At 41.4% G+C, this 25,829-nt stretch overlaps 1 protein-coding gene across 8 annotated transcripts in view; it reads right to left on the bottom strand.

Moving 5' to 3' along the window:
* The window catches only part of SPECC1L (sperm antigen with calponin homology and coiled-coil domains 1 like), a 136,088-nt gene that overhangs the window by 42,321 nt on the left and 67,938 nt on the right, over positions 1 to 25,829 (bottom strand). For 5 of the 8 annotated variants that reach the window (XM_023646701.2, XM_023646697.2, XM_023646699.2 and 2 more), the window contains 4 exons: positions 21,780 to 21,870; positions 8,409 to 8,492; positions 6,340 to 6,496; positions 2,803 to 2,905 (listed from right to left, as the gene is read on the bottom strand). In XM_023646701.2, coding sequence (XP_023502469.1) covers positions 2,803 to 2,905; positions 6,340 to 6,496; positions 8,409 to 8,492; positions 21,780 to 21,870 — 435 coding nt within the window. The remainder of the gene's footprint in view (positions 1 to 2,802; positions 2,906 to 6,339; positions 6,497 to 8,408; positions 8,493 to 21,779; positions 21,871 to 25,829) is intronic. The other 3 variants (XM_070276027.1, XM_023646700.2, XM_070276028.1) reach the window with 1 other exon arrangement.

Raw genomic sequence — 25,829 nt, 5'->3', positions numbered from 1 at the left:
TGTTTGATTACTAACTCAATCTCTTTAGTTGTTATGTCTATTCAGATTTTCTTTCTTCTTGAGTCAATTTTGATAGTTTGTGTATTTCTAGGAATTTGTCCATTTCATCTAGGTTATCCAATTTGTTGGCATATATAATTGTTCATAGCATTCCTTTTTATTTCTATGAGATCATTAGTAATGTCTCTTTTATTCCTGATTTTAGTAATTTTAGTTTTCTCTTTTCTTCCCTTTGTCAACCTAGCTAAAGGTTTATCAGTTTGTTGATCTTTTCAAAGAACTAACTTTTGGTTTCATTTGATCTTCTCTACTATTTTTCTATTTCCTTTACCTCTGCTCTAAACTTTATTATTTCCCTCCCTCTGGTTGCTTTGGGTTTAGTCTACTCTTCTTTTTTTACTTTCTTAATGTGAAAAATTAGGTTATTGATTTGATATTTTTCTTCTTTTTAAAGATAGGTGTTTACAGATATGAATTTCCCTCTGAGCGCTGCTTTCAATACTTCCCATAAGTTTTGGCATGTTGTGAATTTTCCTTCTGTTACTAATTTCTAATTTCATTCCATTGTGATCAGAAAGGGTACTCTGCATAATTTCAATCTCTTAAAATTTATTGGGACTGGTTTTATGATTTAACACATAGCCTATCCTAGACTGTTTTATGTGCACCTGAGAAGAATGTGTATTCTGCTGCTGTCAGGTAGAGCGTTCTACAGATTATCTTATAGGTCTAGTTAGTATGTAGTTCATATATACAGTATATAGTTCAAGTCTTGTATGTCCTTGCTGATTTTCTATTTAGTTGTATCCCAATCATTTACTTTTTTTTCTAAGTTATTTTTTTTTTACTATGGTAAAACATACATAAAATTTATCATTTTAACCATATTTAAGTGTACAGCTCAGTGGCACTAACTATATTCACAGTGTTGTGCAACCATTACCACCATCCATCTCCAGAACTTTTTTCTTTTTGAGGAAGATTAGCCCTAAGCTACATCTGCTGCCACTCCTCCTCTTTTTGCTGAGGAAGACTGGCCCTGAGCTAACATCCTTGCCCATCTTCCTCTACTTTATATGGGGGACGCCTGCCACAGCATGGCTTGCCAAGAGGTGCCAGGTCCACACCCAGGATCCAAACCAGCAAACCCCAGGCCACCGAAGCGGAACGGGTGAACTTAACCGCTGCACCAGCAGGCCGGCCCCTTTTTCATCTTGCATAATGGAAACTCTGTACTCTTTACCCCCACCATTAGCCCCTGACCCAGCCCTTGGCAACCACCATTCTACTTTCTGTCTCTATTAATCGGACTACTCACATAAGTGGGCTCATAAAATATTTGTCCTTTTGTGTATGGCTTGTTTCATTTAGCATAATGTCTTTAAGGTTCATTCATGTTGCAGCATGTGTTAGAATTTCTTTCCATTTTTAAGGCTGAATAATAGCCCACTGTATGGGTATACTACATTTTGTTTATCCATCCATCTGTCGATGGACACTTGGGTTGCTTCCACCTTTTGGCTATTCTGACTAGTGCCACTATGAACACAGGTGTACAAACATCTGACCAAGTTCAGGTTTTTCATTATTTTGGAAAGGTATACACACACGAGGAGCAGAATTGCCGGATCATAGGGTCAGTCTGTGTTTAATATCTCGGTAACCTGCACACTTTCTTCCACAGCAGCAGCACTGTTTCACATTGCCATCGCCAGTGCACAGCAGTTCCGGCTGCTTTACATCCCCATCAACGCTAGCAGTCTCCTGTGTATCAAATGCAAGCTGGAGACACACAGACGCTTAGCAAATCCTCGTTGACTATTTGACTTTCTAAGAACTGAAAGTCGATTGCAATACACTTGGCTCTTTTATCCTAAATGAGCTGAGGATCACTGCTGAAATGATGTACTAATTTGTCCAAAAGGGATTTATTGATGGCAGATCTTCTCAACCTGCTTCTCCACTACCTTATTACGTCTTTTACACAAAAATTGTTGGAAAATGTTATTGCTTAGTTCTTTTATGTCATTTTGGTGAGATGAGGGCTGAGGTGATGAGACAAGAATAGAGAACTCTAATTCCCTTCTCATGTTGTACTTCAGTGCAGCTGCACCAAAATAGGAAATGGCAATCGAGAAACACTGGCTGCAGGCTGCGAAGAGTCTCTGTAACTAAAATCCTAAGTGAGGACACTGGGAATCTAAATTGTACTTTTCAGCAACCTACTGGAAATATTTTAGAGGTTTCCATTTTGTGTAGAATTAGGTCTGCCTCTCCAAATGCCACATTTAACATTACTTAAAACTGGAATAAAAAATTGAAAGAAAAAAAGGGAGAGAGAAAGAGACTGACAGAAAGACAACAGACAGGGGCGGAAAGGGCAGGCTATCAAAATAGTTCAGATGTGAAATGATGAGGGCACAAAGGCAGCACAGTGGGGAGACGGAAATGCTATGAAAAACAACTGAGCCAAAAGAAAACTTCAATAATTACAATATTAATGGAAAGTAAAACATATTTTCACTCTTGGCTCAGATGAGACCTCAACAAAAGCATTTAACCAGGACTTGAATAAGACAGTGCTATAACAGCTGAATAAAAATATTGCAAAGATTAGCTACTCTGGAAAGCTAAGAAACTTATTTCATTCAAGTGATACTCAGCCAAGTTCGGGGTAAACTTTGTGTTCCTGAAGCTTGGGATAGGACTCACCACTTTTGACGTGACATATGTAGCGAGCTATGACACTCCAGCACTTGGTTTGGCTATTGCTCATGTGGGATAAAGGAACCATACGGTTACCTGATAGCCTTCTGTTTTCTTCTGACACCACTTCAGCAAGGCATTCCTTTTCGATCCTCCATATTCCCTTGCCAATGCTGAGAGAGGGTCCTTCCTTTCTTCCCTGATAAGTGAAAATAAGGAAGGTAAAGTTGAAATAGCTTTTATTTGAGCACCATCATAAACCAGAAATCCAAAAAACAGAAGAGAACAGTGCTGGTTTGCCTACTTGATCAAGACACATGCACACAGTGGGCATCCATTAGCAAGATGTATCTTTTCATTCATTTGACTTTACTTACCAATTTTTACAGGGTCCCCACAGACCCACCATTATCAGGGGTTTCTGCTATCTGAAGGGAGGGATTCTACTTGTTATCCTCATGGAAACTGGCAAAGAGTCAGTACAGCATGCATTCACAATTAATGGAATGCATTCCAGGATACTCAGAAGGGGGAAAACAACCCGATACTGGCAGCATCTGAAACTTGTCATGGCTGCCTTTCATTCAATATCTTACCCTTCCATAATCTTTATGCTTTGGTTTTATTTTACTCATTTTTGTTTCCAACCTTTTATATCATCAATCATTTCATCTTTAAAAAAAATCACTTATTGTAAATACAAAGGACAAGGTTATATAAGGTGAAGAATTATAAGGCATAGTTCCTGCCGTCCAGGTGCTTAAAACCAGGGGAAGCAGATAAGACAACAGATGGCAATAAACATTTAAAACATCCCAAAAATGTCTCAAATGTGTTTACTGCTAAGCTGTACACTCTTTACTGACTGTAGGTAATTAGAATTTTACATTGCATAGAAAATGGGACTTTTCTGTAAACTCATGCACTCATTCAATGCCTCCTCCTTATGGAGCACTGTGTTGGGCAATGTGTAAGTGTTGGGGAATGAACAGGGAACCACACAGGGGCTCTGCACCCTCAAGGAACTTCAGAGTTTATTACAGAATGGACATAGTATAGAAGCTGGAAAAAAAAAACAATGGCTATATAAAACTGATTTCTTAAAATTATATAGGAAACTTTAGGGCACTGCCAATTGCCTTGGAGGCAGAATAAATATCTTGCCCTAGACCAGACAATGAATGAAAAAACACTTGTCACCACCCTCAGGACGGAGTAGGGGAGGCATTCAACCCTTCTCAATCAGTACCAAATTCTTCCTTCTGGCAGCTACTTTAGAAGTAAACCAGAGCACTAAGGACTACCTGGAAACAGAGAGAGTGCTTGGTAGAATAACCTGCCCCTTGACAAGTAACATACTCTTAAAAGCTTGGTCTGTTTTTTGTGAGTACTTTATAAGTAAAGTGGAGACTCTAGCCCCATGCTCCATACACTTGGCCCAAAAATGTCCTACAGGTTATTATGTCACAAGCAGCTTGGTATTCTTCAGCACATCGATTTTTGTCTGTATTCACCCTTCAAAGTGTGCTAGGAAATCAAAGAGTACACATTTAGAACTGAAGCTTTTCTAATTGAGAGGTGCAGTGAAATAGCACCAATTTTTATTTATCTCAGAACCCAAAGTAAAATACAAAAATATTTCAACATGCAGTTAGACTGCTGCCTTGAAGAAATATACTTTTATGTTTTATGTCAGCCCACCGGATTCCTGCTTTGGTTTAAAGGGTTCAAAGAAATTTGTTATAACGCCAGTGAACACAGGAAAAGAGAATGATAAAGTTAAGATATATGAATGAACACCAAAACGCAAGCCAAAAAAAAATCTCCATCATGCTCAAAATAAAAGTAAGTACTACAATCAATGTATGCGAAAGGTTTACTCTGGCTCACACCGGGCCCATTTTGTCATTGAAACAGCTTAAAAGGCATCAAAGAAGAGTAAACTCTAAGGATGCAATGAGAAGCTGCAGAGAAGAGCCTCCTAGAGCTGGAGGGTCCTCTCTTCTAACTTCTTCATTGTAAGATGAGGAAACGAAGGCCAGGAGATGCCTTCTTGAAGATTACAGCTTGTGAGTGGGGTACCCAGGAAGAGCGGAGCCCCTCCCACAGGCACCTGCAGGCAGCCCACTGCCTAGGACACAAAGACAAGCACAGACAGTGCTCTCCCCCACACCAGCAAGGGCAGAGCGTGAGCTAGCCTCATCATGGCACCCTCTACTCACTCTGAGGGCACCCTTGCTTATGGGACCACTATTCTAAGAGGTTGGTTCCCTAGAGGCAGGGCTGTAAAAGTAAGTATAGTCATACATCACTAGGCGATTTTGTCACTGTGCAAACAGAGTGCACTTAGGCAAACCTAGACCGTGCAGCCTACTATAGACCTAGGCTACACGATACCAATCTCACAGGACCCCTGCCATACATATATGCAGTCTGCCGTTGACCGAAACATCGTTATATGCTGTGGGACTGTACATAATTTGAATTTAAGAGGCTGAATATTCCATTTTATCTTCAAACCTTTAAGTCAGTATATGGCTAAAGTTCTGAAACCCATTCGTATCCCTCCTGAAATTCTTCTTAATATGTCTCAACAGTTTTTTGTCATTCCTATAAACAATGTACACTAAATTTTTGACATCTATTTTTTTCTTCTAAATTATAAATACTTCTTAGTCCCAAATGGCTTGTGATGTAAGAGAAATAGGAATGAAATATTACATTTTCATGTACTGTTTATCAATTATTAATGCAGCATCATGTTGTCAGCTCCCAGTCGAAATAATTAGGGCCACCTTTGGTAGCTCTCATTCGTTCATTCCTTTTCTAAAAATCTGTTACCAAAATTAATCATCTTTCCCTTTGAAAACTCTCAGTCCAACGCTCCCTTCATCATTTCCACTGTTATCACCCTGGTCCAAATTGATGACCATCCTAGAAATATTAAACGATCCTTTTAGTAGCTTTTCCCCGACTTTTGTCCAGAAATAGAATAATCCTTGAATCATCTTCTCACACTAATTTATTTAACCCACTTTATACTTGCTACTACATCAAAGTGACTCAATTTGGCTTTAAAGAGGATCCACTGCCTGGCCACACCCCATCTAGTCCATGTTTTCCCTACTGCCCCGGATACGGTAGGTGCATACCTTCCTCTGGTCTTCTGTGCCTGTCATCTCTGCAGGTGCAGCACCACTTCCTCAGTTGGGAGCTCCCCCAACTCCTCGCTTATTCACCCTTTTTGTACAATCACCCAAGTCATCGACCTTGCCAGTAACGGCCACCCTCCTCGCCGTCCACCACCCTCAAGGCCCCACTCTGATACTTCCCTACTTCCATCCACACCCAGGAGTCAAATTTCACAAGACTTACGTTTGGACTCAACTGTTCTCCAATTTAAAAAACCCCCAAAACCCCAGCTGCTTGGGGAAAGGAACTCTCCCTTTTACTTTTTACTTCTAAGCTATCTTATCTAATACCGGGCATAGAAGAAGAGACCAGAAAACACTTCATAACATACAAATAAAGAAAAAAATCAAAGCTCGAATCCATTATTTTACAACCTGATCATTCCTCTCAAAAGGCAAGGAAAGGCACACATGAACCAGATCACTGTTAACTGTTCTCTACCTTATCCGGCTTCGGGTGGTGGGGGTCACAGAGGCCGTGGGAGAGGAGGAAAGGGAGAGCTGTGGTGACGTGGTTCCCATCGCCATCAGAGAGGCTGGTGAGGCTCCCTCAGGTGCAGAGATGTCTCGTTTCATCTCTTCACTACTTCGTCGAGACACTGATTGTGAGAAATGGTCATTATGCACTTTACAGCAAAAACATTTTAAACTGAGTTCTTGAGACATTTTCTTCAGCAGATTCCAAAAAGAGCAGAAATTACCATACAAGAGGAAAAGCTAAAATTTTCATCTTACTGATAACTTGAAAGGATTCTTTTTATTAAAAAGGTACAGTAATTGAAATGTGCACTGAACCCCACATTCCCTGAAGGCAAGGAGCGTGTCTTATCCACCCCTGTAACACTCACAGACCTACCCAGCACACAGTGAGTACTCTATAAAGGTTTCTTTAATCACAAATACAGCTCAAAACCAAAGGCTAATTAAAGCAGTACCTGACAACTACTCATGCTCAACTGAAATCAACCAAAGCTTTCTGAACTTAGCCAAAAACACTGTTAAAGGGAAAGGAAAGAGATATTCATGATAGGGCTACACTTAATTCTGAGTCAGGCCATATTTTTAAAAAAACATAAATCAATGAGTCAGACAGAAAACCAAAAGGTATCAAGTCAATTACTGAGAAATAAGAACAATCAGAAAAGTCCTATTTTGAAACTCTGGCATAGTAAGACATTGTGCCTTGTCGGAATTACAGAAAGTTTTGAGAAGTGTTAAGTGGAAGCAGCCACTTCAGCCGTTGATAACAGAGCCACAACAAAAGCAGCTTTCTAGCAAGGATGCGCCAAGCACGAGCGGTGCTCATGACGCTGGGCTGAGCACAGTAAGAAGCGAGATATGAGACAAAGTTCCTGACCTCAGACAAACTCTCTCTCACCTCAGAAGATGCTGGACATGCAGGAGCCATTAGCTGTAGCACCTCTGGGCTGGCTGCAATGCAATCAGTGTCACATACCACTAATTCTTCCCCGATGACTGAAGCTGCCCCCTTTTACTGGATAAATTTTTCTTGATGATTTCAGGATAACCACAAGCAGACTATAACTCTGCATTAGTAAATGATGTCTTTAAAGATCCAGAGGAGACAGATGCTTTCTCCTATTACATGATCTTATTAGAATGATGCATTTACATATCTCTGATATAATTTTATAATTATTCTTGTTTTTGCTTTCAATGTCAGATCTCTGTATGCCCTAAATCAGCAGTTTCTTTTAAGTGGTGTGCTAGGAAATTGGATGAGAATATCTTTCATAATTTTATATATTTTAGAGGAAACAGACTGAGAAGGAATCAGAAGAACTGTTAAAGGAAAAGGCTTTGGGCTGATAATTTTGGCTGGGCTTCTCACTGATTTAAACACCCAGCCATGATGTATACAAAGTGTACTAACTTAAATCCATGTACAAGTGGGGCATTAATTCTATGAGGCAGGGTTATAAGACTTTCTCCTTTCCCAGTCCATTTTCCAGTGGAGGAATTAAAGGTAAGAAAAGGCCACAAAGGGAAAACAACGAGAACTGACAAACTGAACAGTTAGCTCCAGGAGACTAAGAGAGCAGCTCTCCAAATGCATCGTTACAGGATGGCTTTATCATACTGGAACAACCTGGTTTCCAGAGAATTTTTAGTGTGCTCTGAAATAACTCTTCAAAAACAATCATGACATGCCTTGGGATAAATATTCTAGTGTTTCACAACTATATCAACTTTGTATGAAGTTGTATTTTCAGCACATCATCTAACCCACTCTTGGCACTAAATAAATACTTGTTACATGAATGGTACTATCTAGCTTTTGTTTTCTGTTTTTTAAAATCAGTGCCATGAAATGTGATTTCTATAGAATCTGGAAGATACAACAGTCTGGGAAATTCAGAGTGAAAAAAACCAACTCAAGAGCTAAAGAAGTAAGTAAAGTTAAATAAGTCTAAAGAGGAAGTATTCAGTATCATTACTAAAACTTGTGGACAAGTCTTTTTTATGGAAATTCCAGATAAAAGTCATTACCTGAGATGCTCTTGGCACTTTCCATGGCAGGTACTCTCGGCAGAGAAGCAGGTCGGCTGGTTGAAGATGTTCTTAATAAATGCTCTGCACAAAGTGGAAAAGGTCACAGTAAAGAAACCTGACCCCTGGGGGCTGGCCCAGTGGTGCAGTGGTTAAGTTTGCAGGTTCTGCTTGGCCAGTCCAGGGTTTACCAGTTCGGATCCAGGGCATGGACCTACACATCGCACCACTTGTCAAGCCATGCTGTGGCAGGCATCCCACATATAAAGTAGAGGAAGATGGGCATGGACGTTAGCTCAGCGCCAGTCTTCTTCAGCAAAAAGAGGAGGATTGGCAGCAGATGTTAGCTCAGGGCTAATCTTCAGCAATAAATAAATAAATAAATAAATAAAGGAGGACTGTCATAGATGTTAGCTCAGGGCCAATCTTTCTCAGCAAAAAAAAAGAAGAAGGAGGAGGAGGAGGAAGCAAAAAGAAAAGAAAAAACACACCTGACCCTGAACTGTGAGTAACACAAGGAGCAGGAAGGTGAGTTTTACTCTCTTGCCCTAGAGGCTCCTCCTCCTCTCTCAATCCAGGGTGCCTCAATTCCCCATAGAACGAACTCACACAAAACCACTTTCAGAGCCAAGTAACATGGGAAAACGTTTCATCCAATGTTTTATTTCTAGCGATGAGATATTTGACACAGATGAATGTTTCTAAATCATCGACTGCTACTTACCTCTTTGATGCAATTCAACCAAAATTCAAAGATCCCCTGCTGTATCTAGGTGTAAAGGTTCAAACTAAATAAAAGCCTTGCCCTTACATGCCTACAGTTAGTGGGGGAGCCAAACACACAGAGAACCACAGACAAGTGAGGATGGATAGTCAGAACAACAGAATGATCGAGTGCCATCAAACCAGAGAGAGAGCAGTCGTGCACTTGGATTTCAGGCAGCAGGAAGCCTTCAACAATAGAATGACATTCAGCTGGGCTCTACTAGTAGCGAAGAGGGGTGGCAAATGGTATTTCAGCCAGACAAGAATCAGAGCAAAGGTCAAAGGACATTCAAGTCACAGAATAATAAAACCCCAGTGTGGCTAAAACTTGGGCATATGGAAAACAGAGAGAGCAGCAGAAAAAGGGGCTGTAATGGGAGGATGAGGCTGACTGACGAGAGCCTTCATTACCTGCTATGTGGACTTTAGTCTGAAGGCAACAAGGAAGCCCCAGACTCTTCTGAGCATTCAGGAAAGGACACAGTCAGACTGCCTCCACTGTTTACATTTGTAGCCTCACCTTGTTCTACTCCTCCCTTACTTTCCAAACACAAGCTGTCTTGGAGTTTCTTGAGTTCCTTGAACACTGGTACAAGCTGTTTCCTCGCCTTCCATACTCCTCCTCCATTCCCTCCTTAGCCTGGCTACCTTTATCATCCTTCGGGTCCAGCTTCAACACTGTTTCCTCAGGACTTGCACGCCCACAGTGGGAGCTCCAAACACAGATCAGCACACTTCTTACTAGGGCTACAAGTCCGACAAGACTGCCATCAGGCCAGGATGACAAGTACAAGGACAGACTGGATGTGTTCACCTGCTCAGGGTATGTCAGTGATGTGTGATGAGGAAGAGGGAAAATGCCATCCCTTATATTTAACGAAGACTATTAGTCTCATTGTCCAACATGTCCCCATAGCAAACATATTTTGACAAGGGGAAAGGCAAAATTTACTGTACACTAGTCAAACAGGTCATGCAACACTTCTTTTTAAGAAGTGACAATTTTTAAAAAACTCCCTCTCAAAATATCATGATGTCCAAAGTAATGGCATATGACCTTATCTTTCAAGGACAGCACACTTTCATTCCAAAACGCATTTTCTAAGCATGTGAGGAACATTTGGTTGTGACTACACGCTACTCTGGAGGGGAAGGGAGCGAGAAGGACAGACCCACTTTCCTAATGAAGACAGGACTTACACAGCTCGGGTCAGCACATCCTTCTTATCTGGAACAAAGATCACCTCTGTGCAAAGAGCCTACAAGCAGGCATCAATCAGAATTTTGAACCCTGTCGGCAGCTGGCATTCCTCCTCACAGGAAGGGCACATCATGCAGAAAGTCGAACAGACAAAACAAAGTTGGTAGAACACAGAAATAGTAGAATACAGAAATCATCGTTTTGAATCTAATCAAATTTTCCATTTTACAATTATGAAACTGGTCATTTCCCTAAAATCTTACTCTCTCCAAGAACAAATGAAGAAAGTGAAAACAAAAGTTACAAAGACAAATGATTCAAAACAAGGAGTGGAGCCACTAAGGCAGAAGCGCCTGTCATTCCCTACATGGAGAGCGTTTCTAAGTTGCCTTATTTCATTCCCTCTTACACTGCACACACTAGGCACATAGTTGAAACAAAGGTCACGAAATTTACTGCTGATTCATTTGCCCAGCACCTGGCTAAGTCTTGTTCTCACAGCATGTCTAAGGATCCAAGTGCGTCTCAACGTGGCAGACAGTTCCTACCAAAGACCAACACTTACTTCCTGAAAACGTACAAACTGGCACTGAAAGCCCAAATAGGTTATTCTTTTCAAATTATTTGTAGTAATTTTCAACAGGCAACACAGTCTGCTGCCTTTTCATGAAGTATTTTCACGGTGAGAATCAAGCTTGCTCAGAGGCTCTTGTCACAGTGAGAACACATGTCCAGCCACTACTGCCTAAGCGGGCTGGGTTCCATCTTCATGTCCAACTGTCAGTTTATCCCTCTTCAGGAAATAAGGTTAGCGTATTATAGTTGAGTGTGGTGGGCAGGAGAGACTATATTTTATAGCAACAGAGTCTATTCTATTACCATATGGAGCTATTACTGTCTTTAATTCATTCATTACACAGAAATCATTTGGGTGTCCACTACTTGCCAGGCACTGGGCTTGGTGCAAAGGTCAGAGAAAGGAAGAAAAGAGGCAGGAAACATGCTCTCAGGGAACTCGGAGTCTAGAGCAGAAGTCAGACATTTAAAAAGTCATTTCAAGTAAGGGACGCTAGGAAAGAACAAGTACAAGGGGCTCTGGGAACACAGCAGGGGACGTGACCTGCTCTTGAAAGGAGGTCCGGAAAGGCTTCTCAGGAAACAACATCTCAGTTAAGACTAGAAGGATAATTAATAGCTTCTATACAGGCAAACGAGACCTTGGAGGGGAGTGTTCTCAGCTGAATGCTCAGCATACACCAAAAGAAATCCAGGACAGCGATGTTCAGAGGACGGGGCAAAGAGGAGCAGGTGAGGCTGCAAAGGCAGGGCGGGAGAGCCAGGCCAGGCAAGAGCAAAACATGCAGACATTCTGGCCAAGTTAACCAGTTTGAACTTTACCCTGTTGGCAATGAGGAGCCAGTGAAGGTTTGATTAGGTGAGCAGCCTTCTGGCTGCAGTGGATTGGAGCAGTAACAGTACACACAGGCTGATGAGTTAGACTGTATAGAGAAGAGATAAGAATGGTTTGTACTTGGGTGGTACCAGGGGAGATGGAGAGAAGTAAATAGACTCAAGGACTCTTCAATGAGGAAGAATCAACAGACTTGCTGACCCACTGGATATGGAGGTAAGAAGGAAGGAGGTTCCACATCCAGAGATAAGAAAGGAGAAGAGTATTATGGGAGAAAAATAGATGAGAACTCTATGAGATACCCAGGGAAAGATGTGGAGCAGACAGTCAGAGAGGGAGTTGAGAAGAAAAGTCAGAGTGAATATATAATTTTGGAAATTACCAGCATATAGCTGATGGAGTGAACTTGGTGACATGGAGGTTATGGTAACCTTGGTCAGAACAATTTCATACATTGGTGGGGACAAAACTAAGGTAAGAATGTGTTGAGGAATCAGTGGGAGATGGGAAGGAGACAAGCCTTACCTTGCAAGGGTAAGAGAGACAGTATAGCAGCTGGAGGAGGTGGGGAGAGAGGGAGGAGGTGGGGAGAGAGGGAGGATGTCTTTCTTAACATAGGAGAGATGTGAGCATTTTTAAAAGATGATGGACAGGAGCCAGCAGAGAGGGTCAAGTTGAAGACACAGGAGAAGGAGATAGCGTGAGGTTAACAGCATCTGTGAAAGCCCAAGAGGATGAGACCCAGGGCTCAGATAAAGGGGATAAACCTGCACAGAGATATTCTGTTCACTCCTGACACACAGGCAGCAATAATATGAGCATACTAGGTCTGCTACTTAATTCTCTCTTATTTTAGAAATCACAGAAATAAATAGGTACAGGCAGTTGTTCCTCTATTGTTTCTGAAACCAAATTTACAGGCAAAATAGTGGGCTTAAAAATAGGAGCCTAAATATCCAACTTCTGTTCACAGAGAGTAGTTCCAAATGGACCAACGCTTTTGCCGAAAACAACTATAAAAATCCTGAAAAAATATGAAAATCAACTATTTAAAGGTACTGAAGAGAAACCAAAAGCAGGCAGGAAATGAAAGGAGGCTAACACTTGGAAGAAGGAAACAGCATTGGGTGAGTTTCCCAGTTTTATGGCTGTAGGCATGAGTGTAGACCGCAGCTGAGGCCACGCAGAGCAGCTAAAATTTGGTAGAAAGCCCACAGCCTTACTGCCTTGAAGCAGGGGACATATCTTGGGACAACCAAAGCTGCAGGAAAGCGAGGGTTTAGGCGGAATACCAGAAAGGAAAAGGCCTCCAGTTCTGCAGATAAACTCTGCCCAAATCTCTCACTGACCTCTGAAATCCACAAACACTCAGATTCCAAGGAGCTGAATTAAGGACAAAATAACTGAACAGGTATTTCAACTGAAGGTGAGAGGCTGGAGTTGGAGGTGAGCCAAGTTAACTGCTTGCTAACAAAACCCAATTTTCTGCAAAGGAACAAAATAGGATCCAGAATCTCTACAATGTGTGATTCACACTGCCCAGAATATAATTCAAGATTACTAGACATACAAAGCAAAAGGAAAAAGTGACCCATACTCAAAAGGAATGGAAACCTACTCAAAGATGGCCTATGTATTGGAATTAGTAGAAAAGAATTTTAAAAGAGCTATGACAAATATGCTCACCATTTTAAAGGAAAATATGTTCTCAAGAAATGAACAAATAGGAAATCTCAGCTGAAAGTTATGAGAGTATGAGACAGGCCCTCTCTGAGATGCCAATGCCAATGACAGCGTCAAGCTGAAATTGGAGCAGACACTGAGGAAATCCTCTGGAACACCAGCCCCACTCTAAACACAAAACATTACTAAAGCAACTGGAAGCCTACTGTGCACTGAGGACATCACAGCAACACCAAATCTCAAACTCAGCCCAGCTCCTGAGTAGATTAACTCAAACCCCCACATTGAACACCGAGTAGAGGGAAAGAGGTGCCCGTGTAAAGGTATAAAACCAATCCACTATCCTATATAAGATGGCCAGCTTTCAAAAAAGAAGAATAAAATATACAAAAAGCAAGAAAAAAACAATACACCCAGCTCAAGACACAAAATAACCAATAACACCAGACTCAGATACGACACAGATGTTGGAACCATCTGACAGGGCAATTAAAGTAACTATGATTAATACGTTAAAGCCTCTGATGGAACTAGACAACAAGCAAGATCAGCAAGAATTTCCCATTTGATTTAAGAAGATGGAAACATAAAGTTTCTTTCTGAAATTAGACAAATAAACTGTGAGAACCATGTCTCAAGTTCTCAACTGGTGGCAATTTTGCCAATAGGTCAATGTCTTGAGGTATTTTTGGTTGTCACAACTGGGGAGATGGGGGTGCTACTGGTACCCTAGGAGGAGTTTTCTGTCTAAGGGATAGAGTCCAGGGATGTTGCTAAACATCCTATAATGCACAGAACAGAGTGAATTTACCGTATATAATTTTTGTTGTTGAGGAAGATTCAGCCTGAGCTAACATCTGTACCAGTCTTCCTCTATGTTGTATGTGGGTCACCACCACAGCATGGCTGACAAGTGGTGTTAGTCCGTGCCCAGAATCCGAACCCTCAAACCCAGGCAGCCAAAGAGGAACATGCCAAACTTAACACCATGAGGTCGGCCCCTATAATTTTTTTTGATCAACTGGCATGGGGGAAGGGCGTGGTGAATGGAATGCAGCCTGTGACAAACTTAATGTAACTGTATTACAGAACCATAACATAACAACACTGAAGGGAGTGGAGAGAAAAGGGGCTGATCTAAGTAACTTTGGTGAAACAGGTCTTTTGACTGGATACTCTAAGGCTAAATACAAAGAACTGTACACAAACACTGCACTCTAACTGGTAAATTTGCTTCTCACGGGGGTATGATTTAGCAATCTTGAAAACTACTGCATATGTATACTAGGACTGAACAATTAAGCATATATATTGTAGATAATGAGAGCCAGGTTTCTCACTATCAGGAGAAAGAAGTTACAAATAAAGAAAGGGAAAAGGCAAGAAGGCACCCTTTGGTGCTGGCTTGGAGTCAGAGGCATCAGTATAAGCACATGGTTTTTGACAGACAGATATAGAAATAATAGTTCCATGTGTATGCCTGGGTTGGTATCCATACAATTTCCTAGCTCTATCCAGAGAAGGACTAGAGGCAGTGAAACCTCAGTAGGAATGAGCACAGCTAGCACCCAGATCTTATTTTCTAAATACTATTCTCTAATAAAAGCAACCAGGGCTCCTTGGTAAAATGGTTGATACCAGAGCTGGTACAGGAAAAAAACAAGTCTGGAGCATCTTGTGGGGCCTGAAAGTAAGAAAGTGCTTTGTGAGGGTGCACCAAAAGAGCAAGGGGTCAGTGTAAAAGGGCTCCCAATGGCCAAAGTTGGAATAACTTGAGCAAAAAAATAATCAACCCAAAGAATAAGATAAATATCCATGAGTCTACACTAATATAAATAAACGCTATAACAAGTATAATAATATAAATAATTCCTCCAGAAGAAATGAGGAAATAGAAAATCACCACTAGAATACCACAGTGATGACTGCTGCAGGCAAAATGCACAAACAGATGCTAAAATTAGTGAGACAAAGTTTAAGCAGAAATGGGATTTATTAATTTCTGGCAGACAACCACCTTACCCAAGGGATCAAGGTCAACATCACCAGTAATAAGACATACTGACATCATGTGCCCCCAGATATGAATCACTTAGAGGGCACATCACTTCTGTGGTATCCTTTCCAATAATACACAACATCAACCTAATGAGGAGAAAATATCAGACAACCTCATACCAAGAAACATTGTAAAAATTAACAGACTAGTATGCTTCAGAAGTCTCAAGGTCACGAAGGACCGGGAAAGACTGAGAAGTGTTGCCAACTGGCAGAGACTTAAGACAACTGAATGCAAAGTGGGATCCTATATTTGATCCTGGAATAGACAAAGAATATCAGTGGAAAAAAATCCCAATAAAATGAAATCCAAATAAAGTCTGCGGTTTTGTTAATAATAATTTACTGCTATCAATTTCTCACTTTTGTAACTGTTCTGTGGTTACAGAGAATGTTCACGTATGGGAAGCTGAGCAAAGGGTATAAGAGAACTCTGATATTTTTGCAACTCTTCCATCTGTCTAAACTTATCACAAAAGAGTTTAAAGATAGGGCGAACACCTTAAACAAATATTATTATGTGTGTTGAAGTATACTGATTGCAAATTACCTTGAAAAGCATTTAAAAAAAAGATGGACTGAAGAAAAGATAGAGGGATGGATAAATATGCGAATATGTGATAAAGTGAATTTAGCAAAATGCTGTAGCATCTAGGTCGTGAGTGTGGATACTCACTACACAATTTCTTTCAACTTTTCTGTTTGTTTGAAAATTTTCATAATACTATGTTGGAAAAAAATAGGAGCCTAGATACTTTGGTTTATCAAGGCAAACACCAAGAACCACAAAAGGAGAAGGAAAAAGGGGGAGGAAAAAACCTTTAGAAGTGAACAGATCTCCATTAGACTGTACCTACAGGTGGGTGGGGCAGCTAAAGGAATTCTGGGAATTTCCCCGTTAGGGCTGCGTATAGAGCTGAGCCAGAATCTGGCTGGAGAATGAAAATTGATGTGAAACTTTTTTAATAGAAGATTCTTCTTCTTTTCTTTATTTTAACTTAAAAGAGATAACTTTTAACAAAGCTTTGGCTTTTAGTAAAACCTCTTAACTTTGTACACCTTTATTACATGTACCCTTATCATAAATCAATTTTTTCAAAATATTGTTTTAAAAAATTTTACATGTCTAGCCTCAAGTAATACAATTTAGACAGACAATAAGTATGAATTCCTTGACAGAACATGACTACACTTGGACTAATCAACTTTCTCAGATACCTATGTCTGAGCTGACCACACAGACGTGACATTCACAAGGTCACACTGATACCGGGCAACCCCAGGCTCCCCAACCATCTGCACCATCCAGCCAAGGTCTTTGCTTAGCACTCCGGACTTTCTAAGATCACTGTGCAAGTGGGGACACTGAAGACCTTTCAACTACCTGTATCCATGTACCTGGTAGGAGATCTATCCTGTCCCGCTTAAGCCACAAATACTAATTCACATCCTAACTACAAAGATTCACTGAGGCGGCACCAGTCAAGACCCTAGCCATTTCACTCAACTGCCAACAACACCAACAAAAGAGCATTGATTAGTCCATTTACAATAAGATTACTCTAGTCTGAAACATTTTCCTGCAACTGACATATAAGCATGATGGTAAAATAGAACAAAAAACCGAACCTAATAAAATGCTTAACTGCAAAAAACACAAATTCTCTAAGTTAAGCATAGTAGAACTAGCAGCAGCACCTTCTTAAATTTCAGTAATGAAGCCACCAAAACTTTCAAAATGAAAATTATAGACTGTGTTTCTTGATTTATGCCAAGATAAAAGAGACAATCAAGGAAGAAAATCAGTTCAAAACAGAGCTCAAAAAATACTACTCTCTTACCATAGGCTGGATAACCACAGCGGCTTTTTATGACCAAGAATCATGGTTGTTCTTAGTTTTCTAAGTAGTTTCTTTCTCTAGTGACTTTAAAATAAAAGGTCACACTATCAACAAATTCTCAGATAAAAATTCACCTAAGTGTGTTTCCCTCTCCCTCTTGTGTTTGCACTCTTTGAACTAAGCCCCATTAAGGCATAACAACAGAGTGAAGTGGAGAATGAGAGCAGCGTTAACACAGACTGACCGCACACACCCCAAGCCCAACAGCATTATCATCTGATACATCACCAGATAATAAAATGAGGAGAGCCAGGAAAAGGTTTAATTCAGCAGAGCCCTAAAGACACAACGCATTTAGTCTATGTCTTCAACAACCTTGGCCCAGGGCCCTTCCCCACCCCATTCCCCACCCGCAAAAGCCAAATTAATAGGAAAAATTAAACGGTATTCTTTGCCCAGCTTCCCATATTTGTTCTTTCCTAAGAATCACTTGGAGTGCTTGTGAAAATGAGGATTCCACACTCCCTTTCCTGGAGAGTCCATGTCAACAGATCTGAGGTGAGGTCCAGGATTCCGTATTTAACCAACTGACTCAGATAAATCTTACCAACAGGTAAGTGTGAGAAACACTACTGGTGTTGCCTTTCCCCAATAAACCTTGCCCCACCGTGACCCGATCAAGAAGAGTCTAGAAGGTAGCCATCACAAGGGGAGAAGGCCCCAAGGGTCGGCCTCAGGAGGCTTGGAAAGGCCCAGGGTCATTTCTCACTGGAGCATCCCCACCCTCCTCGAGGCTAACTGGGGCCTGAGGACTCGGTATTCTCTGGTATCCCAGGATCACCTCAGTGCTCTCTAGATGGGAGCCTCCCCCAGAGGGCTGTCCCAAGTCCAGGGTTACACATACTCCCAAAGACTGTGGTGTCCTGGCTCCTGGCTCCGACTGCAGGTCAAAAGGCTGACTATTGACAGAACTGGGGCGCACACAACAGGCAGCGAAGTGAGTGCTCCTGAACCTTTGGCTTCCATCTTTGCCCTCAATACATGTGGCTTTTTAAGTGCCCGGAACATAACATGTATTGATGCTTTCTCACAGCTACTTATTGGCAGCTAAGCAAAATCCTGCAGACTTTGGTTGCCTTGCAATGAATTAAAATCTTTTACTCATAAACAATAAAGAACCATCCTTTTCAGCCACTTGTGCTACTAAGAAAAAATCCACACGTAACAGCAATAAAATCTAACAATGAGCATTTACTATGGGCTAAAATTTTTGCTAGCACTTTATATGCTTTAACTCATTTTATTCACTCATCTCACAATTTTTTTATCTAGAGCCCAATAGAGGCATATCTTGTTTTATTGCACTTCGCCTTGTTGAGCCTCACAGATACTGAGTTTTTTTTTACAAATTAAAGGTTTACAGCAAGTCTATCAGTGCCATTTTTCCAACAGCATTTGCTCACTTCCTGACTCTGCGTGACATTTTGTTAAGGTACATACATTGGGTTTTTTAGACATAAGGCTATTGCACACTTAACAGACTACAGTATAGTGTAAATGTAACCTACATGCACTGGGAAACCAAAAAATACTCGTGACTTCCTTTATTGTGATATTTGCTTTATTGCAGTGGTCTGGAACTGAACCCACAATATTTCCGAGGTGTGTGCCTGTACTAGTAGAGGTGCTGAAGACGCCTCAGTGAACAAGACACAAATCCCTGGCCTCACGGACCTCACAATCTAGGGAGGCAGACAATAAAAGTCACAGATAAGTAAACGATATAGTATGGCAGAAGGGAAAAGCACTAAACCTAAAAAAACTTTTTTAGGGGCTGTCTCCATGCCCAAGTGGTTAAAGTTCCACTCGGCTTCACTCGGCTTCAGTGCCTCAGGATTCGCGGGTTGGGATCCCAAGTACAGACCTACTCCACTCGTCAGCCATGCTATGGAGGTACCCCACATACAAAATAGAGGAAGATTAGCACTGATATTAGCTCAAGCAAAAAAGCAAAAAAAAAGAGGATTGGCAACGATGTTACAAATCTTCCTCACCACAAAAAATATATATATATATTTTTTTTTTAAAGGGAGAGAAATCAGGGAAAGGAGCGTATAGAGGAGAGAGTGGTTTATAATTTTAAGTATGGTGCTCAGGGCTAAGGTGAGATTTGAGCAAAGCCTTGAAAGAGAGCAGGAGTGAGACACCTGGACACCTGGGCAGAGTGTTCCAGCAGAGAAAGAGCTAGTGCAAGGTTCCTGAGTCAGGAGTGTGCCTGAGTGCTCAGAGGACAAGAAAGCCTGTGCGGCTTGGCAAGGGGACCAAGAAAGAAAAGTGGTGAAGCCAGAGAGATAAGTGAGGCCAGGCTGGGAGGTCTGGAGGCCACTAAGACAACTCAAGCTTTTCTTCTGAAAGAAATGAAGAGCTAATGGAGAGTTCTGGGTAAAATGACACGTCCCAATTTACATTCTTCAAGACTACATGGACTGTAGGGTTAAGAATAGATTACGAGGGGGATTAGGACTCTTTTGCCAGAATCCAGGTGAGAGATGATGGTGGCTTAGTCCAAGGAGGTGGTAGTAGAGGGAAGAGCAAGGCTCTGATTCTGAATGCATCCTGAAAGTAGACCCAATGGGGTTCCCTAAAGAACTGAACAGGTCTCTGATATGGGGTCTAAGATAAAGAAAGGAGTTAGGGATGACTCTAAGTGTTCTGGAGAATGAAACTGACAATAACTGAGATGGAGAAGACAAATTACAACAACAACAAGTTTGGGGAATGTGGGAATCTGGTCCTGGACACACTCAGTCTGAGAGTATTCAATATCAAAATGGAGATGTCAAGTAGGCAATTGGATATACAAGTCTGGAGTCCAGAGGAGAGGAATAGGTTGGAGACGTCAGTGTGACAAAGAGCAGTTAAAGCCATGAGACAGATTCAATCACAGAGTGAGTACACACAGAAGAAGAGAGGCCGAGACTGAACTCTGGGGCACACCACCACTTACAGGTCAGGGAGGGGAAACAAGCACAGTAGACAGAGGAGCGGCCAGGGAGGGAGGAGGAGACACAAGAGTGTGGGTCATGGAAACCAAAAAGAACATCCTGGAATAAGGAGTGCTCAATAGGGCCAAATGCTGCCAACAGTCACATGAGACTAGGACTGAGAGCTGACTGGTGTGTCACCTACAACCTCAAGGAAAGCAACTGTGGTGGAACGGGAGGGTGAAAGCCTGACTGCAGAGCCTGGAAGGGAGGCTTTAGGAATCCCGTGAGCTGGGTATTCAAGACTATTCCCAACTCACAGACAAGGAAACTGCGCCACAAGAGGCCAAAGCCAGGACACATGAGTCCAGTGATCTGTACCACATACACATACCTAGCCCCTGATGGATCCACCTGGGAGGGGAAAGTGGGAACATGGTAAAGATGTAAAGAGAGACTTTAAAGCTTCCACTATTTGTTCCCTTAGCGAGAGAATCTTCTGAGGGGGGAGAAGACCTCAGGTCACGATTGACGAATAAACCAGAAGCCAAGAAGCAGAGGTAAAAGGCAAGTCTTTGTGCAGGGAAGGTAGCAGCAGCACCATCTTGTGCTCCACTGTCCCTAAATGTGTGCACAACCAGCTTATCTGAACATCCAAGACTGGCAGGTACGGGGCCAGACAGTTCAACTGCCACAGTGAAATCTTCCCGCACAGGTGCTACATGGAGCCCATGGAGCCAGCTCCCTAGGTTCTTTAAGGGAGTAATTCTCACAAATCTGCTTACTTCCTCCCCACATCTGTTGAATCCTTGTAGTCTCACCCACAGAGCCTAACTTCCATAACCGAGAGAACACACAGAGGAACGCCTGGAGGAGACTGGCCTGCATCAGCTAAGTGAGCCCTAGGCTGCCACAAAGAGCCGTGTGAAAATGGGCAAACCCTTTACAAATGCACAGCATTGCTGGACCTCATCTTTCAGAGTCTCAGTTTCCTCTTATAAACAATACAGAGCACAGAGATTAAAAGAATGGGCTTTGGAGTCAGGCTGCCCCTGTCTACTGTTCATTAACTGTGTTAACCTGTGTTAAGTTACTTGACTTTTTGAAACCTCATTTTTAGTATCTATAAAATAGGGATAACAACACCTACCCTAAGAAGAACTAGGAAATACAGTGCCTAGCAATGGGGTGCACTCTCTACCACCCACGCTAATGCTGTGAGAGCTGTCTTCCAAGATGCATTTATTAATAACTCATCTCCCCGTTTGTAACTAAGACATATTATTAGTAAACTTCCAATAAAGATATATACCAGATTGGTTGAAATAATGTCTAGAACAAAGAAAATAACAATTTACTTAGCCCAAAATGTCACAAGAACCAAAAAATTAATAACAAAAGTGAAATACTGCAACTGATGAGACGCACCTTGAACAGGGATTTCTCCATAGTTTGGTCTCTTATCTGACAGGGCTGTCAGGGGTTTGGATGTAGAGATTGGTCCACTTATGGAATGTCTCTGAAATCAGAAGATAACCGGTGTCAAAGTCAGGTTAAATTTAGAGCTGGGCCTCACAAAGAAAGCAAATGTTGCAGAGAGTAAACATTTAGTTATAGATTTGCATAACTCCTTCCATACTGTTACAGTAAGGCCAACACACGCACACACACTCTCTGTCTCTCATAGGCATATAATGTGATCAAAATACTATTGAAAAAATTAATACAGAAAGATCCCATGTGCCCCTTACTCAGTTTTCCCCAATGGTAACATCTATAGTATAATATCACAACCAGTATATTGACACTGATACCGTCAAGACACGGAACATTTCCATCACCCTAAGTATCGCTCCCGTGGCCCTTTTACAGTCACACCTCCCTCCCCTTCCCTGACCCCATAGCACTGACCCCCGGCACCACTGGTATTCTTTCGTTTAAAGAGAATTCTTAAATATCACATACCAATTGGTGAAACACGAATGTGCTCCTATCGTACTTTTACTGGCCAACCACGCACTGGTTCCAAGTAGATCTCAATTCTGTCACTACTCACTCCCTTTCCTACTACAACTGCACCCATACAACTAGTCATCTTAATTCAGCACGACAACTTTGTCATCGGCTTCCTCATCTCTAGCCTTATACATACATCCCTCTACATGCAGCCAGAAGTATCCACCAAATACCTAAAACCTCTCAGTTCTTCTGCTTCACCGCCTGCCACCTCTAGGTAATGCTCAAACCACGAAACTACTTCTCTCCACACACACTGTGCTGTTTCCTGTATGTTTTTTCTCCTGCTTATTTTCTCAGCTTTCCCTAGTGCTTTATTATCTAGCTAACTTCTATCTACTCCTGTCATGTTCCCAGTAGAAACCCACATCCTTACCAACACCTGATATCATCTTTTAATTTGGGCCATCCTAAAGGGTATGTGCTGGGATCTCATTGTGGATTATTTGATTTCTGTCTCCCCGGTGACTAATGATGTTGGCCATCTTTTCATGTGTTTATTGGCCATTTATGTAACTTCTCTTGAGAAGGGACTTTTAAAATTTTTTGTCCGTTATTTATTGGGATGAAGCCAAGTCTTCTTTGAATACAAGTCTTTTGACAGATAAATGTATTGTAAAAATATTCTTCCCAGTGTGTAAGTTGTCTTTTCATTTTCTTAATGTCTTTCAGAGAAGTTTTAAATTTTGTGCCCAATTTATCAATTTTCTTTTATGGTTCATTCTTTTTCTTTTGGTGAGGAAGACTGGCCATGAGCTAAAACCTGTTGCCAATCTTCCTCTTCTTCTTGAGGAAGAGTGGCCCTGAGCTAACACCTGTGCCCACCTTCCTCTATTTTGTATGTGAGATGCTGCCACAGCATGGCTTGACGAGTGGTGTGTAGGTCCGCGCCAGGAATCCAAACCTGCAAACCCCAGGCCACCAATGGGCTGCCAAAGCAGAGCACACGAACTTAATCACTACACCACTGGGCGGTCTCCTATAGTTCATTCTTTTTTGTGTCACAAAAAAAGAAATCTTTGCCTTCTTGAAGGTCACGAAGGTTTTCTCTAATGGTTTCATCCAGAAGTTTTGTAGTTTTAGCTTTTACATTTAGATCTATGGCCAGTTTCAATTTTTATAAATGCCACGAGGTAAGACTTGTGGCTGTTTTTCTCCCCCTATGGATATCAGGTTGTCCCAGAATCCTTTGTTGAAAAGGCTATTCTTCTCCCATTGAATTACCTTGGCACCTTTGTGGAAAATCAATTGACCTATTTCTGGACTCTCTATTCTACTGATCTCACGTCTACATTTAAACTTATGTCAGTAACACACTGTCTGGATTACGCTACGTGCTAAAATCAGGTAGTGTGAGTCCTCCAAACTTGTTCTTTCTTTCCCCAGATGCTTTGGATATTCAGTCTTTTGAATTTCCATATAAATTTAAAATTATATTATCAATTTCTAAAAAATAGCATGCTGAGTTTGTAATTGGGATTGTGTTGAATCTACAGATCAATGTGAGGGAGCACTGCAAGATATTAACCATATTGAGTCTTCTAATCCATGAATATGATGTGTCTTTCCATTTATTACTTCTTTAATTTCTCTCAGCAATATTTTATAGTTTTCATTGTACAGGTCTTACACAGTATTTTATTAAATTTATTGCTAAATATTTCAATTTCTGACTGTTCACGGGAGTGACTGGATCTAAGCGAGAGCAAGCTAAGTACTCAAGCCAGAAGTTATCTCGTTATAACCTTATCTTGTAAGTGACATCCCAGCACTGCTGCCACATTCCATTCATCAGAAGTTAGTCAGGAAGACCAGCCAGCCCTCAGGAGGGGCAGACTACACAGACCAGGACTACCAGGAGGTGCGGATCACTGGGAAGCATTTCAGAGGCTGCCTTTCCCCGGGACTTATGGATCTCCTTGGCCGTCTTGAGCCTTATTTTTAAGGTCATTTAGGGCAGGTCTAGAAGAGAGTTCACTCTAGGGCTATTTAGTTTTACTTTACGGTGTGGCCCTTGGAGGTCTCTAATGAATGCTCAAATATTCAAAGAGGTTCTGTCACAGTGGCCAGTGGGAACTCAAATGATCCCTGCCCTGTGGAAACTATGGTTTGTCTGACAGCTCCCTGGTAACTGACCTTTCCTGGTAAATTGTTCTCGCTCAGCCTTGTAAAGGTTCACCCTGTGCATGTGCAGACTGGCATTCAGGCCAAGACTCAAAGGGACGTCTCTGCAAAGTTCTAGACCCCCTTTTCTGCATAGACTACCCCCTCCCAGGTACTCAGCCCCGTAAATTCTAGCACTCTCATTCTCCTTGAACACTGATCTGTGTCTCCTCAGGTCCAACTGGTTTCCCCTTCCGTGCTCCATCTGGGTTCACCCTCTCTGCACCACCATCTGGAAACTGCCTACAGGAAAAGTGTGGGCCAAAGCAGGACTTACCTCATTTCTTAACTTTTATTTATGGATCACAGTCATGCACTGCCTGTTGTACAATATCTGAATAGAATTTTGTCCTATATTTTGTCCAGCTTTCTAGTAGCTTACGCAGGCAGAATAATCCAGCCCGTTACTCCCTCATAGCCAGAAGTCAAATTCCCACAGGGAGTTTTGAAAAATTAACAATCCCAGTCTTGGGCCATATTTCCCAGAGATTCTTGTTCACTGGGATGAAGCCTGGGAATCTATTTGTTTAAAAACTCTCCCACGATTTTTATGTACAATTAGGTTTGAGAAACACTGTGCTAACTAATCAAGTACTAAAAAGATACTGATTGTGGCTTGTAATTATTAGTTTTTTTCCAAGTTAGAAAGAGGAGATTTTTCCCCTCTTACCTTTACAAAGTTTACAAAGCGATGCCTTGTATATTAAACTTCAACTGACAAACACTACTTAGAGAAACTCCACCTTATCTGAAGTTTATTTTTGCACACTTACTTTGTTTTTATTTACATCTTCAGGTCTTTAGAAAAAGTGTGATTAATAGAGCATATAAAAAGCTCATTACAGATCGAATATGGAATTCCCCTTGCCTTCCTTTTAAATTAAGAGTATAACATAAATATAAATGCAAATTCTACATAAATATAAACGCAAAGCCACTAATTTGCAACATTACAAATGAGGAGGGAGCACAGTTTTACCCTAAACTTTACAAAGGATAAAGTTAAAAAGTTCACTCACAAAATACATGACCAGTAACTCACACAGCACAAGTCTCCATTCAAAGAAAATGCTCCCAAGCCCTATTTTTTAGGGAAGAGGTGCAGCCAAGGCTACCCTAAATCCCAGGGAACTAGGTTTTATGCTATTTTTCCTTTGGCTACTATCAATCACGTGGAAAAACTCCACCTCAGCTACTCTTTCCACAAGTTGGCTTACTAGCAAGGGCACGAGGAGAGGGCCTCTCAAGCACTACAGAGGAACAGAGGAACAACCATCTGCCCTGCTTGTGGTCTGCACT

This window comes from Equus caballus, chromosome 8, assembly GCF_041296265.1.
Source record: "Equus caballus isolate H_3958 breed thoroughbred chromosome 8, TB-T2T, whole genome shotgun sequence".
NCBI lineage: Eukaryota > Metazoa > Chordata > Mammalia > Perissodactyla > Equidae > Equus > Equus caballus.
This window is presented reverse-complemented; position numbering and strand designations above follow the sequence as displayed.